At 30.7% G+C, this 17,276-nt stretch overlaps 1 protein-coding gene across 1 annotated transcript in view; it reads right to left on the reverse strand.

Annotated features, from left to right (window-relative positions):
- Nucleotides 1-1,439, reverse strand: part of LOC139864708 (uncharacterized) — a 1,666-nt gene extending 227 nt beyond the window's left edge. The window contains exons 1-2 of the mRNA XM_071853278.1: nucleotides 599-1,439; nucleotides 1-504 (exon numbers count right to left, since the gene is read on the reverse strand). The exon at nucleotides 1-504 is cut by the window's left edge and continues 227 nt beyond it. Of these exons, the coding sequence (XP_071709379.1) occupies nucleotides 1-504; nucleotides 599-1,439 (1,345 nt within the window). The remainder of the gene's footprint in view (nucleotides 505-598) is intronic.
- Between the last annotated feature and the right edge of the window lie 15,837 nt (nucleotides 1,440-17,276).

Consider the following 17,276-nt stretch of genomic DNA (forward strand, 5'->3'; position numbering starts at 1 on the left):
CTACTTTGAACTTTCTAGGTTTAGAGGTATGATCAACCTTACCATTGAATTCTAAGCTTTCTCTGTATGGGTGAATCGATTCAAGGTTCAGTCTGTGACTGACAAAAACAATTTTGTTTTTCACACGCATAGCAGGAGTGTCCTCGTTACATGTAGGGCATGCTTTATAGCCTTGGCCACTCCAATCGGACAAACTACTACTGGCAGGATAATAGTTTACGGTCCAAATAAGCATTGCTTTCATTTGAAAATATGTGTTTGTAACTGAGTCATGTGTAACAACCCCTTCGGACCATAAAATCTTCAGTTCATCAACTAAAGGCCTCAAGTAAACATCAATATCTTTTCCAGGTGATTTAGGACCAGGAATTAACAGAGTCAACATGAGAGAACTTTCTTTCATACATATCCACGGCGGTGTATTGTACGTTGTCAATATGACTGGCCACATGCTGTAAGGATTATTCATGTTGCCGAATGGATTGAAACCATCAGCAGCCAACCCTAGTCGAACGTTTCTGTGTTCACGTACAAAATCCGGATATCTTTTGTCAATTTTTTTTCCAAGCTCGACCATCTACCGGATGACGCATCTTACCCTCTTCATCGCACCGCCCAGTAGCATGCCAAGTCATATCCTTTGCATTGTATTTGGAACTGTACAAACGTTTTAGTCTTGGAGTTATTGGAAAATAACGCAAAACTTTATTAGGAACTTTTTTCCCCGTTGTGCGTTCATCTTTCCATCTACTCTCATTACATATTGGACAGTTTTCCAAATCCTGGTATTCTTTATAAAACAAACAACATTCATTCTTACAAGCATGTATCGTTTGATACCCTAAAGCGATCTTTCTCATCCACTTCTTAGTTTCGTAAAATGATTTCGGAATCGTGTTATTTGGGGGATGTGATTGTATGAGTAATTCTAAAAATTGGTCGAATGAAGTATCCGTCCATTTGTTCAAGACCTTAATGTGTGTTAACTTGGCTAAAAACTCTAATGAGGACAACTTGCTACCGGGATATAGCTCGGTTTGGGTGGAGTCAATTAAATCATCAAGAGCAGTTGCGGTCGTGTCATTCATAGTCTCATAGTCATTCGAACCTTCCTCCTCAAAATTAGGAACTTCCTCCAACTGAATATCGTGCAAGAAATTTCTTAGAGGGTCCGTTGTGTTGTGTACTTCGGGTGGTTGTGGTAGTTCACCGTGATGCCTCCATATGGTATAAGAGGGTTCAAACCCATATCTAGTTATATGGGCTTTTATATGTTTAGGTTTAAGAAAAACCGTATTACCACAATGTTTACATGGGCAACTACACTTACCTTGCGAATCCAAATTGTTTTTACACCTCTCAATAAATGCATTAAGACCTTTAATAAAGTCAGGATTAAATGTATGTCGTATAGTAATCCACCTCTTATCAATCGTCATAGATATTCCCTAATTAAATCAAGTTTAAAACATCAAAAAACTTTAAAATTAAAAACACTTAATATATGTATAATCAAAGCCGGGTGGTCCAACTATGGAAGGCAACCTAACCCACTCTCTGAATGTTTTGTCTCAACTATGGATGCGCACAACTAATTTAATTGTTAGCAAAAATTCGGCAGCATTTCCCCTAAACTCCCCAAATATGTCGTATTAAACGCATATTTGTAGGAGTAAAGGGAAAATGTGTACCAAAATTTTTGTAACTAGTAAATAAGTTATACGCATCCACATCCTAAAAGAAACAAAACACACAGAAAGCAGTCCCAAAAAGGGGACCTTCCAAAGTTAATTTCTAATAAATTAACCTTGGATGGGTATTCTATAGGATTGATTAATTTCGAACCTAAGGTACAACTATTCCGAAATTAACCACTAAACCTAACAATGTTCATAAAACAATAAGCATAAACATAAACATAAACAATAACATTTACACTTATACTTATACAAACTAAACATACTGTGATGACCCGAAAATTTCGACTTATTTAAACCAATTCTCTATACGATTTATTATTTTAACACGTTAAACAAAGTCTGTTAGATTGAGTCTCAAAATTTTAGAACTGTTTCATATATTCAATTACCTGACTACTCTCGACGATTCATGAACAATTATATGTATGTGTATATATATATATATATATATATATATATATATATATATATATATATATATATATATATATATATATATATATATTATAAGATGTACAAGTAAAAAAAACGACTTTCCTACAGTAAAAATGACTTTGCTACAGTAAAACACTATTTACTACAGTGAAACCGACTTTTGCTACAGTGCTACAGTGAAAAACGACTTTGCTACAGTGAACACTATTTGCTACAGTACACTATTTGCTACAATACACTATTTGCTACAGTAAACACTATTTGCTACAGTAAACACTATTTGATGTCGACGAACTAGCAAACAAAAACGGATAAGGCGGCCATGCGATCGCATGGCAAAAACACTGAAAACTCATGCGATCGCATGAGCTACAGGAAATTGAAAAGTACTATAAATACTCCAGTTTACTCGACGAATTATGTACTCCTTTCTGAATCTCTCAATCTATCAATATATATATATATATATATATATATATATATATATATATATATATATATATATATACATATATATATATATATATATTAATTATAATTTTAAATTTTAATTTTAATTTTAAGTTTAATAATAATAAAGTATATTCGAGGGTGTTTTAATTCGGGTTTCAAACCGTTTTAAGCTAAGGAAATATTGGGTATTGTTCGGGGTATTGTTCTTGAATCCAAGGCCAACCATACAGTCATCTACCATCATTACGTCTACGCAATTTGCCTACAATATTGAGTCTCAATATTGAACCGTGAGTTTATAGTCTCCCTTTTTAAATACTTTAAATATTTTTGGGCTGAGAATACATGCAATTTATTTTAAACGCAATAAGACACAAGTACATACTAAATTCTACACTGAGTTAAACCGAAAATCCCTTAGCTTTGGTAACTAGTAGCTGCCAGTACATAGGATATGGACTGGTGGGCGCGAATAATTGTATATGGATCCATAGGGCTTGACATCCCCGTCCGAGCTAGAGTGCTAGCCTTTTAACGGACGTATATTATTTGAGTTTATGACACGTTGGTTTGCGTGTATTAAAACGAATAGGGTAATTATCATTATAGCGTTAAGTTTAGTTACCAGGGTGCTCTGTTACGTAGAATCTATTGATAAACTTTTGATGAAATCTTGTGGTCTATCTTTATATATATTTATGACTCGAGCAATTAAACCTATAACTCACTAACATTCGTGTTGACCTTTTTATCATGTTTTATTCTCAGGTCCTTAGACTGCTTCCGCTGTGATGTGCTTGTTGCCTGCATGGAGTCTCTCATGCTTTGTACAAAGTTTATTGCATTCAAAATAAAACTGCGTTGTGTAATAAATAATTGGACTGTGATGTCAACCTGTAAATTAAAGACTTATGTATTTTGGGGTTTTGCTTATACCTAAGCACTCGCCCACATGTTTATAACTTTCTATGTTTAGAAAGTCACTTATTTTAATGAATGCAATATTTTATCAAAACGTATCATATAGAGGTCAAAACCTCACTATGGAATCAATGATTAACGTGCCGCGTCAATAGCGATTTTGACCGGTCGTTACAGTTGGTATCAGAGCTTGAGGTCATAGGGAACCAGAAATTACATTAGTGTGTTTAACTGGTAATTGTTAGGATGCATTAGTGAGTCTGGACTATGAACATATCTGTTTTTACTGATTTTTGCTTATCATTTGGTCAAAAACATTATATGTGATATATTTATATGCTAACGTAATTGTTGTTTCAATTATGTGATAGATGACTTCTTCTAATCCTATCATTTTGTACGACTCGGAATCGGACACTGAATCTATTCTATCCACAACTGAAAAGGGCGTTCCAATACCTATTAAAGAAGAAATTGTGTTAGCCGGGGAATCTCAACTCCCGGTAAACCCAGAGGAGGTTCCAGCTCCACCCAACTCTAGTTTTCCGGAGCCACAGTATCATTGGCATGGACCCATGATCCCTGGAGTAAACGAGGATCGTCCATTTCTAAACGAACATGGACATTGGGCCAGATACACCGCCGACGGGCGGGTTGTGCCGATTACGCCTGGCAGATTTCGGCTCATGACCACCGGTACATATTCTTGTACACATGATTCAGACAGTTCGTCATCATATTCTCCTACACATGACTCAGACAGTTCGTCATCAGACGAGATCAGTGAGGAGGAGGATTTCGCTAATGAAATAAAAGAAGTCACTAAGGAGAAATTCCAACTTGCTATAGATAATAAAAACAACCACAATAATAAAAAGTCCTTAATTATTAAAAAGGAACAGGTCCATTTGGTTCGTCATATATATATATATATATATATATATATATATATATATATATATATATATATATATATATATATATATATATATATATATATATATATATATAGTCACCACCCTTACCATAGTAAACCCACTGAGGCACCGGGCATCTCAAAACCCCAACCAAAAATTAAATACACTGCTAGAATGTCTGTCGGACCATGCATACACAAACAATTGGCAGAGAGAACTAAATGGGAAGAAGTTTCTGATAGTTCTGAATAAACGACCTCGCAACCATAAATCTTCCATGCACTATTCTATTGCTTATGTGTGCTACTCTATCTTGTTATGTAAAATAAGCATATGTAAAATACCGGTATTGTATGGTATTGTATTATTTTGGTTTATTAATAATAAAAGCATGGAATGATTATTTTTATTATTAATACTTATTATTATTATTACTAAATAATAACGTAGTAACTCGCTATAATTTTTCATAATAGAATATTATTTGAATTGTAGTAGTTAATTTGTAGTGACTCGTCCTAATCCACCTGGACGAAGTCACCAACATCTGGTTCCATTGCGATGATCGACTCCAAATAATGTCTTTACAATGAGCAAATGCACAGCGGAAGATTTCTTTCATACCTGAGAATAAACATGCTTTCAAGTGTCAACCAAAAGGTTGGTGAGTTCATAGGTTTATCATAAAACAATAAAATTTATCATTTTGATAGACCACAAGATTTAAATGCTGCATGGTACAAATGGGCCCGAATCCTATACCCACATGTAATGTACATGCGATATCTTTTAAATACAATACATCTTTCTCCTGTACGAAACCATTTTCATAAATCATAGTAACCGTACACATATCTTGTACACAAAAATAACATACACATAACCTGTGTATAAAATCATTCTCTCGATATATAATATTCACGTCAACTGGTGGCAATTATCATGTCCACATAATTCAATGGTGGCAATTATCATGTCCACATAATTCAATGGTGGCAATTATCATGTCCACATAATTCAATAATAATCCACAGAACTTCTGTCTGTATAATAATTCATTCGAGGAATGTTTTGCTTGTGTCTATCTCGTCAAACATTTATAAAAGCATTTCATGTATACGCAGTTCAAAATGTATTTCGAAAGCATTTAATAAAGCAGTTATAAAAACAACGCATGTATTCTCAGTCCCAAAAATGTAAAGAGTAAAAGGGAATCAAATGAACTCACAATAATGTATTTTGTAGTAAAAATACATATGACGACATTGAACAATGCAGGGTTGGTCTCGGATTCACGAACCTATATTAATTGTATTTCTATTAAAACATATAATGGAAATTACATAATTTTATTTATTAATTATATATTATATATATGTTTGTAGTTATATAGAATTTATACTAATTTTATATTTAAAAATATATACTTTTATTTATATATATTATATCTTAAATGATTAGTATTATTATAATTATTATTATTATTATTATTTTAAATCAGTAGTTTGTTATAAAAAAATGATAATATGTTATATATATAGTTATATGAAACATTAATATAATAATAGTATATGTATTAAGTATATTTTTATATATAAAATATTTATTTGCTAATAATGATAGTTTTGATAATAATAAAAAATGATAATAATAATAAATTAATCAAAATTTTTAATAATTATTGTAATAATAATAAAATAAAAAGTTGTATTATTTTTACAATAAAAATATTAATTTTGATAAAATTTTCTTAATACTAATAATGCTTAATAATGATACTTGTTAGTAAATATACTAATGTTATTAATAGTAATAATAATGATAATAATAATTATACAAATGATATTAGTAATAATATTAATGATAATAATAATAAAATGTAGTATTTTTATAATAACCATAAAAATAATAATAATGATGGTGATAATAATTATAATAATAATCTTAATGATAATAATAATACTAATAATGATAATTATATTAACATTAATATTAACAATAATTATAATATTAATATGTGATAACCCGTCCTTATCCACCTGGACAAAGTCTTCAACATTTGGTTCCATTGCGATGATCGACTCCAAGTAATGTCTTTAGTATGAGCTAATGCACAGCGGAAGACTTAATTCGTACCTGAGAATAAACATGCTTTAAAACGTTAACATAAAGTTGGTGAGATATATAGGTTTTGTTGCTAGCAGTGTTATAACTATGGACCACAAGATTTCATATATATAAACATAGTACACTCGCAAGTGTATGAAAGATGTTCTAAGATTGTTGAGTACCTGGTAACCAAACTTTACAAGATTTAAAACAGCACATATTCCCTTTATATATAATCGCACTACACCGTACCAAGTGTAGCCACCTAAACGAAGTACTGTGCAACCGTTGAAAACTGGTCGTCCAGCCCGGTTGGGGATGTCAGCCCGATAGATCTATCAACAGGATTCGCGTTTACACTGGCCCATGTAATTAATAGTTACCAAGTTATAGGGAGATATGCAGTGGTACAACTCAACGTAGAACGTAATTTTAGTCACTTGTGTCCATAACGTAAATCATTTATAAAAGTAGCGCATGTATTCTCAGCCCAAAAATATTTAGAGTTTAAAAGGGAACTATATACTCACCATACTGTATTTTGTAGTAAAAATACATATAACATTATTGAACACGTATAAGGTTGGCCTTGGATTCACGAACCTATTATTCAATCACGTATATTAATACATGTAATGGTAATCGAACAAATATATATGTATTATTGGTGATATACTTTTATATCAATAACTTATATATTTCATTATATTCATTTTATATATTTTAAATAAATAAAAATATAAATTTTTGTTATGTTCTATATACTAGATACATTTTTATTTATATATATATCATTTGTTTGTTAAAACAGTATTTTTAATAATGCTAAGATAATATTTGTAATGATAAAAATAATGATATTGATAATACTAATAATAAACCTTATAATAATATTAGTAGTAAAAATAATAATAATCTTAATATCCGCAGTAATGATTATAATAATTATAGTTTTGATAATATTCATTTTAATGATAATAATATGTAATTACATTATTATAGTAATGCTAATAATTAACTTAACCATAATAACAATAATAATTATAATTGTAACTATAATTATATTAATAATAGTATTTGATAGTTAATACTTTTATTAGTATTAATAATAATATTAATAGTTATAATTCTAATAATAATAACAATAATAATGAAAATAAGGGTTTTTGGAAATCAAGGTCTACCTCAAAAAGCCTGTTGTAAAAATAAAGTCCCGAACCGGGCTCGAACTCGAGACCTCTCGCTCACGCACTAACACCCATAACCATCCCGCTGACTCAGTTATTCTGATTAATATCCATTTTATTTTCTTTTATACTACAACCCGTATCTATCTCTTTCATCACCAATTTCGATCGTCCAAAACCAATTATTCTAATCAGAGATATGAATTGGAATGTGTAATTGATATATATATGAATTACTCTTGTGATTGTAACTTAACAGAAACAAAAAACAATTGAAATTAAGAATCAAAACAGTGTCTGTTTAACAAAAAAAAAAATGAAGAACATAAACATCAATCTTGATTTTAAAGAGGTTTTAGATCGAGACTTCTAAATGAAAAATATTCTAAATCATTCCTGTAAACTTTATCAATCAACAATTTTATCTAAAACACAAAAACGAAAGCGAATTTCTTGATGAACCATTCGTTTGACTTTTGAGAAATATAACTTTGACTTCGAATTTAATCATCAATTTGATGAATTGAGACTTGAAATCTTTTGGAGAGTTTAAAAGAATTATATCTAACATCATCACATTAATAAATTTTGAAAACTCACGCGAATTCAATTCAATGATCAATACCGACCCAACCAGAGAAGCAGGTAAGTTCTTGACCCTTTAATTTAATTAAAACAGATAAAAGGAGGTAATTATAAATAATGGAAAATCATAAGAATCTGTTTTTTTATCAAATAATGAGTTGATCAATTGATATAGCTGGATAGATGTAACAACCCTCACTTTTCGACTTCAAAATTACTGAATTAACCCTAGGGTTATATGTCTGACTATATGTATTAAGGGTTGTTATATACAATTAAATATTGACCGAATAGTAATTTTTAGTCAACAATGTACGCTTAAATAAATAATATATTATTAATTTATATAATTTGACATAATTTAACTAAGTATATAAACTTTGTATCACTTTTATTATTTAGTTAATGTATTATATATTTAACTATATAATAAATCCAATTATATATAAATGTAATAATATTTACAAACTTACTAAAACTATAGTTTAATAATTAAAATGATAATTATTATTAAAAATACAAAATACCGAATTATTTATTATTTTTATGCAAAATTTGTATTTATTAATTAAATAAAAAAAATAAAAAAAAATATTATTGACAAATATTCTTGGAAAAGTATTAAATCAATTTGTTTATTTATATAAAAAAAATCCTTAAAATAAATGAAAAATAAATAAATAAATAAATAAATAAATAAATTACTTTTTAATTAAAAATTGTAATGGAAAAACTACTTTTATTATTTTATTTTGTGCATTATCCCATGACCTAACATTTAATATTTTTTTAATTTTAAAATCCCATTAAGAATTAAAATATTTCTTTTTATTTTAATTATTTTATTCTTTTTACCTAATTTTTTCAAGTATAAATACCTCTCATTTCTCATTCAAACTCACACCAAAATTTCTCTCATTCTCTCTTTGAAGAATTACTACTAGTAAGTATTCTTTTCTTACTTTTTATTTTTTTTACTTTTTACTTTTTACTTTTTTACTTTTTACTTCGGTTATTATTTTTACCGAAATATGTAAATAATGTTATAAATTATATGCAATTAAAAATAAAATAAATAACATGTATACACTATTACTATTACTAGCACCTATAACCTACTACTTATATTGTAACATAAAAACATTTTGGGATATGTATTAGAGATGTATAGATCTTCGAACTTTCTTGACGAATGGTTTCTATGAGATTCTAGGCAGAGGGTTTGGATTTCCGATTTAAAGGGTCCTATGGCTCAAGCCTCTAGATCTAAATTAGCCATTCGAAGGGAAAGGGGTGATTGGAAGCTTATCTAATACGACAAGTATCCTAAAATGGAAAACACTGATAAAAGTAGAAACTCTCTAGCCATAGAAACTTAGTAAAATAAGAAACTTTCTAAAAATGGAAACTTTATAAAAATAGTAACTTACTAGGAATAGAAACTTAGTAAAACAAACTATACTTAAACACATACTTAAACTTAAACATGGGCAAAACACTTAACTACTCTTAAATGTCAATAGGTTGATTTTCCTGCTCACTCGTTCAACTCTTTATTCCGAGGAATAACTCTCTCTCTACTTACTAAGGTGAATTCATAGCCCCTCTTTAATTACTAGAAAACTTACTTACTTTACTTGGGGTGAGACACATGCTGTTTTTACTTTTTACACTTTAGACACAAGTACCAAACTGTTAAACTATGCTATACCCGGCTATGTCCGACTAAGTCCCTACAGTGATATTTTTAATTGCTGCGGCATGCTTAATTATTGGGGGTAGGCCTATCGGGAGTAACGTCCCCGATACATTTGACCAAGTCATTGTATTACTTAATAATGAAATTAAACCGACAAGGACAGACACAACTTGTCATGGGGCAAACTTGAACGTTTAGTCTAAATATCACGCATTGGCATAACTTTTTGATCCTGCGGGAGATCAACTTTACAAACTAAATCTTGTGGTCTAAAACAACGACAAACTTTTTGTTAAACCTATGAACTTCACTCAACCTTTTTGGTTGACACTTTAGCATGTTTTTTCTCAGGTGCTGTTTGATTCAAGCTCTTATACTTACTGCTTATGTGATGCTACTTGGACTTAGGATCAAGAGATAACGCATTTATTACTTCTGCATGTGAACATTTACGATATTGTTATTCCTGTCATTGTAACGATATTTCATTTTTCGCTGCGTACTCATTAAAGTTAAATTCATCATTTAGTATTGTTCTCATTTATTATAATATGTTGGTATGTTTTGATATTAGTGACGTTCCTTCCAGACCCTATTGGGAGGACGTTACAGATTGGTATCAGAGCATAACCAGGCTGTTATAGAGAACCAGGATTGCATTTTTATGTGTGCCTTACTTGTTAGCTAGGGTGCCTTAGCAATCTAGGAAACTATAACCTTTCCTGCCTTAGAATTAAAGCACTTAGGATTGCCCCATAATCTTAACGATTATGCTTAAAGATTCTAATCAAAATATCCTTCCTAAAGTTAGGATGTCTAATTATCATCAAACGACCAAAATGAATCTTTTCAAGCCAACCGAAAAAGATACTGAAAGGTCTTCCACAGAAAGACCAGTCCACAGTCCACCTTATGACTTTGGTGGTCCTCCCTCACCAAATTATTGCCCAAATACTACTCTAAAGTTACATGGGTCTCCTGAATACTATCCAACCCCAAGTAATAAAGACAAGAGGAAATGTCTTGAAGAAACTGGGCCGTCAAAGAAAAGATCCCGATCTCCTTCCTACGATGAAGTTGATGCCAAGTATGAGCTCATGAATCGGCGAAAAACTACCGATGACCTTATTTGCCGTATTGCAAGGATCGATGCTCAAATGAAGGAAAAAGACCTAGTAATCAAGAAGCTCATAGAGGAAAATGCTGAGCTAAAGAAAGAGATTATATACATACATTTGTTTTATCCCATGACCGATGTGGACTTTGGTTTGCACCCTTACAAGAAATGCCCGATGGGGGAAGCAATATCTCTCCTACCTAAGAGAAGATGTTGACTTTAGATTGAAGATGGAGGAAAACCGCGTGAATAATCAACTTTCTATGAGGGACCACAAGTACCATGTAATCAACAATGATGTTTCCAATCTTTATGATAACATCGAGTATCTTTATGAGGAACAAAAGGAGAAGAACGACAAGTTTGAGAAGTTTATGAAGGAGGTTGAGGACGAGAAGAAGAAATATGAAGACTACTTCAATCTTAATATTTCCTAGTTATTTTCTATCTATGCAAAGGCTAGGCCTTAAACTATTTATATCCCCGAATCGTGTAATAAGAAGGCTTGTTTAAAGCCTTGTTCTTAATAAAATAAAGTGTTTCGTTTATATCATATTCATCTTTATTCCACTTAATTTTTTTTTCAAACTTATGACCTATCAAGTTTATCAAACTTCTATATGTTATTGAAGATAACGGTTCGTCCACAAGCTCCTGCTACTACTTCAAACACTCATGTATCTTATGCCTTTATGCATCGGTTTGCGAACCGGAAAATATTATTGGGTTATCACAGTATACGAATTGAAATTCTTTAATCAATATCTGGTTACAAATCTTAACACGTCATACCACCATTATTACATAAATGGATGACACGTCATATCTTATCATATATTATCATGTCTATAAACTTTGTCTACCACTTAACCTAAATTTCCTCCGTAAATTACGAAAATCTTTTTGCTATAAATACGTATTCAAGGAGACGAATATATCATTCGGTATTCAATACCCATTTCATATCAAACCTTATTCCAAACATATAATATGAATTTCTCAAACTCTTCAAGCTCCCACGGCAGCGTAACCAGAACAAACGAATCAATCAGCCATCATCTATTCTGGATGAATTGGGGATGTGTTCGTAGCCGACTCAATCAATGGAGACAAGAAGAAGGTGATCCCTTCCACCAACCGAATTCACCTCTTGGCGAAGAACCTGAAGCGCTTACCGGCAAACCAGTCCGAAACACCATTTTCTCTCTTCTTTCCAGGGTATCCCATCACGAATATATAATATCGAAGATTCTAGATCTTATTCACCCCCTTGTTCCAACCACCAATCATCCCGGAATAATAGAAGAAGTCAACGAGCTTCGCGCTCGAGTAGTGGCTCTGGAAAATCTGGTGCGAAACCTACGAACACCAGCAGCAGCACCAGCAGCATAACCAGCATCACCACCAGTACCATCAGTACCATCAACATCACCACTAACAGCATCAGCTTCATCAACAACAACATTCGCATCCCCCGCCTCAACAACACACTCAGTACCTCAAACATCAACATGATACGCCACATAGATACCAAGGAATATTAGCAATAAAGAGTTAAGATGTATTGACTCATTCTTCGTGAAGAATTATATATGTATACCTTATATATATGATTTGGAACAATAATAAATCTTGTCGTACTAAGCAATTACGTGAGAATCTCAACTAGTATGTACTACTTGGTTAATTCATATCACTAATATGCTATGATGTACACCCTTCGCTAATGACTTAACAATTGTTAATCACTGCTTCAGCACAATAAACTCCATTTCATAATAAATCAAGTATAACGATGAATGTATTGATTCATAACTTCATTAGCGAAATATTTCGCAACAATTATGAAACCTCTAAGATTTTGGAGATTATTTACTCTCGTTCCAAACCGCAAATCAAATGAGTTTAATATATAATAACTCATTAAATCTATGATTATATCTGAAGAATACATATATGAACGTATATCTTCATGAAGATTGTAAAAACTGTTAATTGTGAAAATATTTTAACGGGTAGGTAATACCCGAGAAATATTTACATCTCACATAAATACACTGGACATTCTTCAATTTTGATTCATAAACCATTAATTATACTCACTGCCTTCACTGTGATACACAATCATTTTCATACACATTTAATTACACATTCTGAAATTAACATACCAGAATTCAAGTAAAGCTTTAGCAGGTGTTATCTTCCTAAAGATCACTACATTCATGAATTATATTCATTCGTATTCTATGATGAATTATCACATCAAACCACCGAAATTATCATCAACAACGCCTATTCGTTAACCATTAGATCCGTTGACGATTACAATCAGCGTTTAATCATCTAAAAAAATAAAATTTCTTGAAACCATCTCGGATTTATAACCAATGATTCAGATATGGTAGCATTAATTGCAGAGGAAACAAAAGAATTTTCCTCGTCATTGGAACTAAGAAATTCTGAGATATCACTGTATCTTTCGTTATAAATATCCTCTATATTTCTGAATATATCTTTATAACGATTCTTGTCAGTAATTAATTATCTCTTTGCGATATCTTTATCACATCATAAAGGAAACTGTTTTAGTTTCTATATTCTGTAAAGTTCAAGTTTAAATTATGAATGATTTGAAGTAGTGTTGGGAATTGAAGCATGAGTTAGTATAATATAATGACGTCAGGCCAACGTGATTATATTACAGTAAGTCATGCTAAATTTTTAATGGAAGATGATGATTCATAGACTTTATAATCATCATTTGCCATGTTACACGACTCTTATCTATTTAAACTCTAAACATATCAAGAAAATATTTTTCTTGATAATTCGGTCTTTTCCGAATATTCTGGTAATATGACAAATCAAATCGTGCTATTACCTTTCCTTCTGCTTTGAATATCATGATCATTCGAAACTTCATACCTACGAATTCTGGACCGTTACTTGCTTTACAAAAGCATGAAGCTTCGACTTATAAGGGAAAATATAAATCCCGATAACAACACTGAAATTACAAACCGTGTATATCAATGCGTATAGCAATATAAAGACACGGGAGAACTAAAAACACAATAAATCCTAGAGCATAGTAGAAGTAAACAGACTCCTCTGGTGGGAGTTGGAAAAGAAGGATGATTGTGGCGATAACCAATATAATGTCAAAGACAAGAACTAGATTGAGCATATTAACAAAACTTTTGGAAGTATGAATTGAGAAAGAAAGTATATAACTGGTGAAGATAATGAAACGGAAAAAGCTAATTTATAGCAAAAATTCCAGACACAGCAATCGAGGCAATTCACCGCATTTAATTAAAGAAAATCCTAATTTCCGTAATTACCGGAAAATCAAATCTTATAAAGATTTCGAAGATTTCTTTAATTCCTTGAAATCCGGAAATCAATCGTAACTACGTCAAAAGTTAAGGCGAACATTTAATTTTCTCATTTACTCTTTTACGATAGCTTCGTTTATACTCTTTCTATAATCGAATTACTTTATCCATATTATTTAATGTCGATAAAACTCTAATTCATCATTCTTGTTATAAAGAATGACGATCTCTATCAAATTTCATGACTATGATTTTCATGAACTCCTCTCTGTTTTGTCTGCCTAATATTGCAGCATAAACGCTCAAGGTTTTAAATGAGCTCAATATTATTCATAACACATTTCATGTATCCAATTTACTGAAATGACTTGCATAACATCATCATTTTGAATGATCTCTGCATTAATGATAAAATGCACTTCGTAGAAGAACCTATAGAGATTATGGTTTGTATGACTTAAACGCTTGAAACAAAATAATATTCTATCCTTTGGAAAACACGCAAGGCCCCGAACATACCTGGGAACGTGAAGACCAAATGAAACAGAAATATCCCCATCTCTTCTCAACCGCTGATGCATCCGAGAAGTCTACCTAAAACTTCGGGACGAAGTTTTTATTAACGGGGAGGTACTGTAACAACCCTCACTTTTCGACTTCTAAATTACTGAATTAACCCTAGGGTTATATGTCTGACTATATGTATTAAGGGTTGTTATATACAATTAAATATTGACCGAATTGTAATTTTTAGTCAACAATGTATGCTTAAATAAATAATATATTATTAATTTATATAATTTGACATAATTTAACTAATTATATAAACTTTGTATCACTTTTATTATTTAGTTAATGTATTATATATTTAACTATATAATAAATCCAATTATATATAAATGTAATAATATTTACAAACTTACTAAAACTATAGTTTAATAATTAAAATGATAATTATTATTAAAAATACAAAATACCGAATTATTTATTATTTTTATGCAAAATTTGTATTTATTAATTAAATAAAACAAAAATAAAAAAAATATATTATTGACAAATATTCTTGGAAAAGCATTAAATCAATTTGTTTATTTATATAAAAAAAATCCTTAAAATAAATGAAAAAAAAAAAAATAAATAAATAAATAAATAAATTACTTTTTAATTAAAAATTGTAATGGAAAAACTACTTTTATTATTTTATTTTGTGCATTATCTCATGACCTAACATTTAATATTTTTTTAATTTTAAAATCCCATTAAGAATTAAAATATTTCTTTTTATTTTAATTATTTTATTCTTTTTACCTAATTTTTTCAAGTATAAATACCCCTCATTTCTCATTCAAACTCACACCAAAATTTCTCTCATTCTCTCTTTGAAGAATTACTATTAGTAAGTATTCTTTTCTTACTTTTTATTTTTTTTTACTTTTTACTTTTTACTTTTACTTTTTACTTCGGTTATTATTTTTACCGAAACATGTAAATAATGTTATAAATTATATGCAATTAAAAATAAAATAAATAACATGTATACACTATTACTATTACTAGCACCTATAACCTACTACTTATATTGTAACATAAAAACATTTTGGGATATGTATTAGAGATGTATAGATCTTCGAACTTTCTTGACGAATGGTTTCTATGAGATTCTAGGCAGAGGGTTTGGATTTCCGATTTAAAGGGTCCTATGGCTCAAGCCTCTAGATCTAAATTAGCCATTCGAAGGGAATGGGGTGATTGGAAGCTTATCTAATACGACAAGTATCCTAAAATAGAAAACACTGATAAAAGTAGAAACTCTCTAGCCATAGAAACTTAGTAAAATAAGAAACTTTATAAAAATGGAAACTTTATAAAAATAGTAACTTACTAGGAATAGAAACTTAGTAAAACAAACTATACTTAAACACATACTTAAACTTAAACATGGGCAAAACACTTAACTAATCTTAGATGTCAATAGGTTGATTTTCCTGCTCACTCGTTCAACTCTTTATTCCGAGAAATAACTCTCTCTCTACTTACTAAGGTGAATTCATAGCTCCTCTTTAATTACTAGAAAACTTACTTACTTTACTTGGGGTGAGACACATGCTGTTTTTACTTTTTACACTTTAGACACAAGTACCAAACTGTTAAACTATGCTATACCCGGCTATGTCCGACTAAGTCCCTACAGTGATATTTTTAATTGCTGCGGCATGCTTAATTATTGGGGGTAGGCCTATCGGGAGTAACGTCCCCGATACATTTGACCAAGTCATTGTATTACTTAATAATGAAATTAAACCGACAAGGACAGACACAACTTGTCATGGGGCAAACTTGAACGTTTAGTCTAAATATCACGCATTGGCATAACTTTTTGATCCTGCGGGAGATCAACTTTACAAACTAAATCTTGTGGTCTAAAACAACGACAAACTTTTTGTTAAACCTATGAACTTCACTCAACCTTTTTGGTTGACACTTTAGCATATTTTTTCTCAGGTGCTGTTTGATTCAAGCTCTTATACTTACTGCTTATGTGATGCTACTTGGACATAAGATCAAGAGATATCGCATTTATTACTTCTGCATGTGAACATTTACGATATTGTTATTCCTGTCATTGTAACGATATTTCATTTTCCGCTGCGTACTCATTAAAGTTAAATTCATCATTTAGTATTGTTCTCATTTATTATAATATGTTGGTATGTTTTGATATTAGTGACATTCCTTCCAGACCCTATTGGGAGGACGTTACAATAGATGTCAACCTCAGTTCACGGGCAAGAACAAGGAGACAGGCGAGAAACAA

Source organism: Rutidosis leptorrhynchoides, chromosome 8 (genome assembly GCF_046630445.1).
Source record: "Rutidosis leptorrhynchoides isolate AG116_Rl617_1_P2 chromosome 8, CSIRO_AGI_Rlap_v1, whole genome shotgun sequence".
Classification (NCBI taxonomy): domain Eukaryota; kingdom Viridiplantae; phylum Streptophyta; class Magnoliopsida; order Asterales; family Asteraceae; genus Rutidosis; species Rutidosis leptorrhynchoides.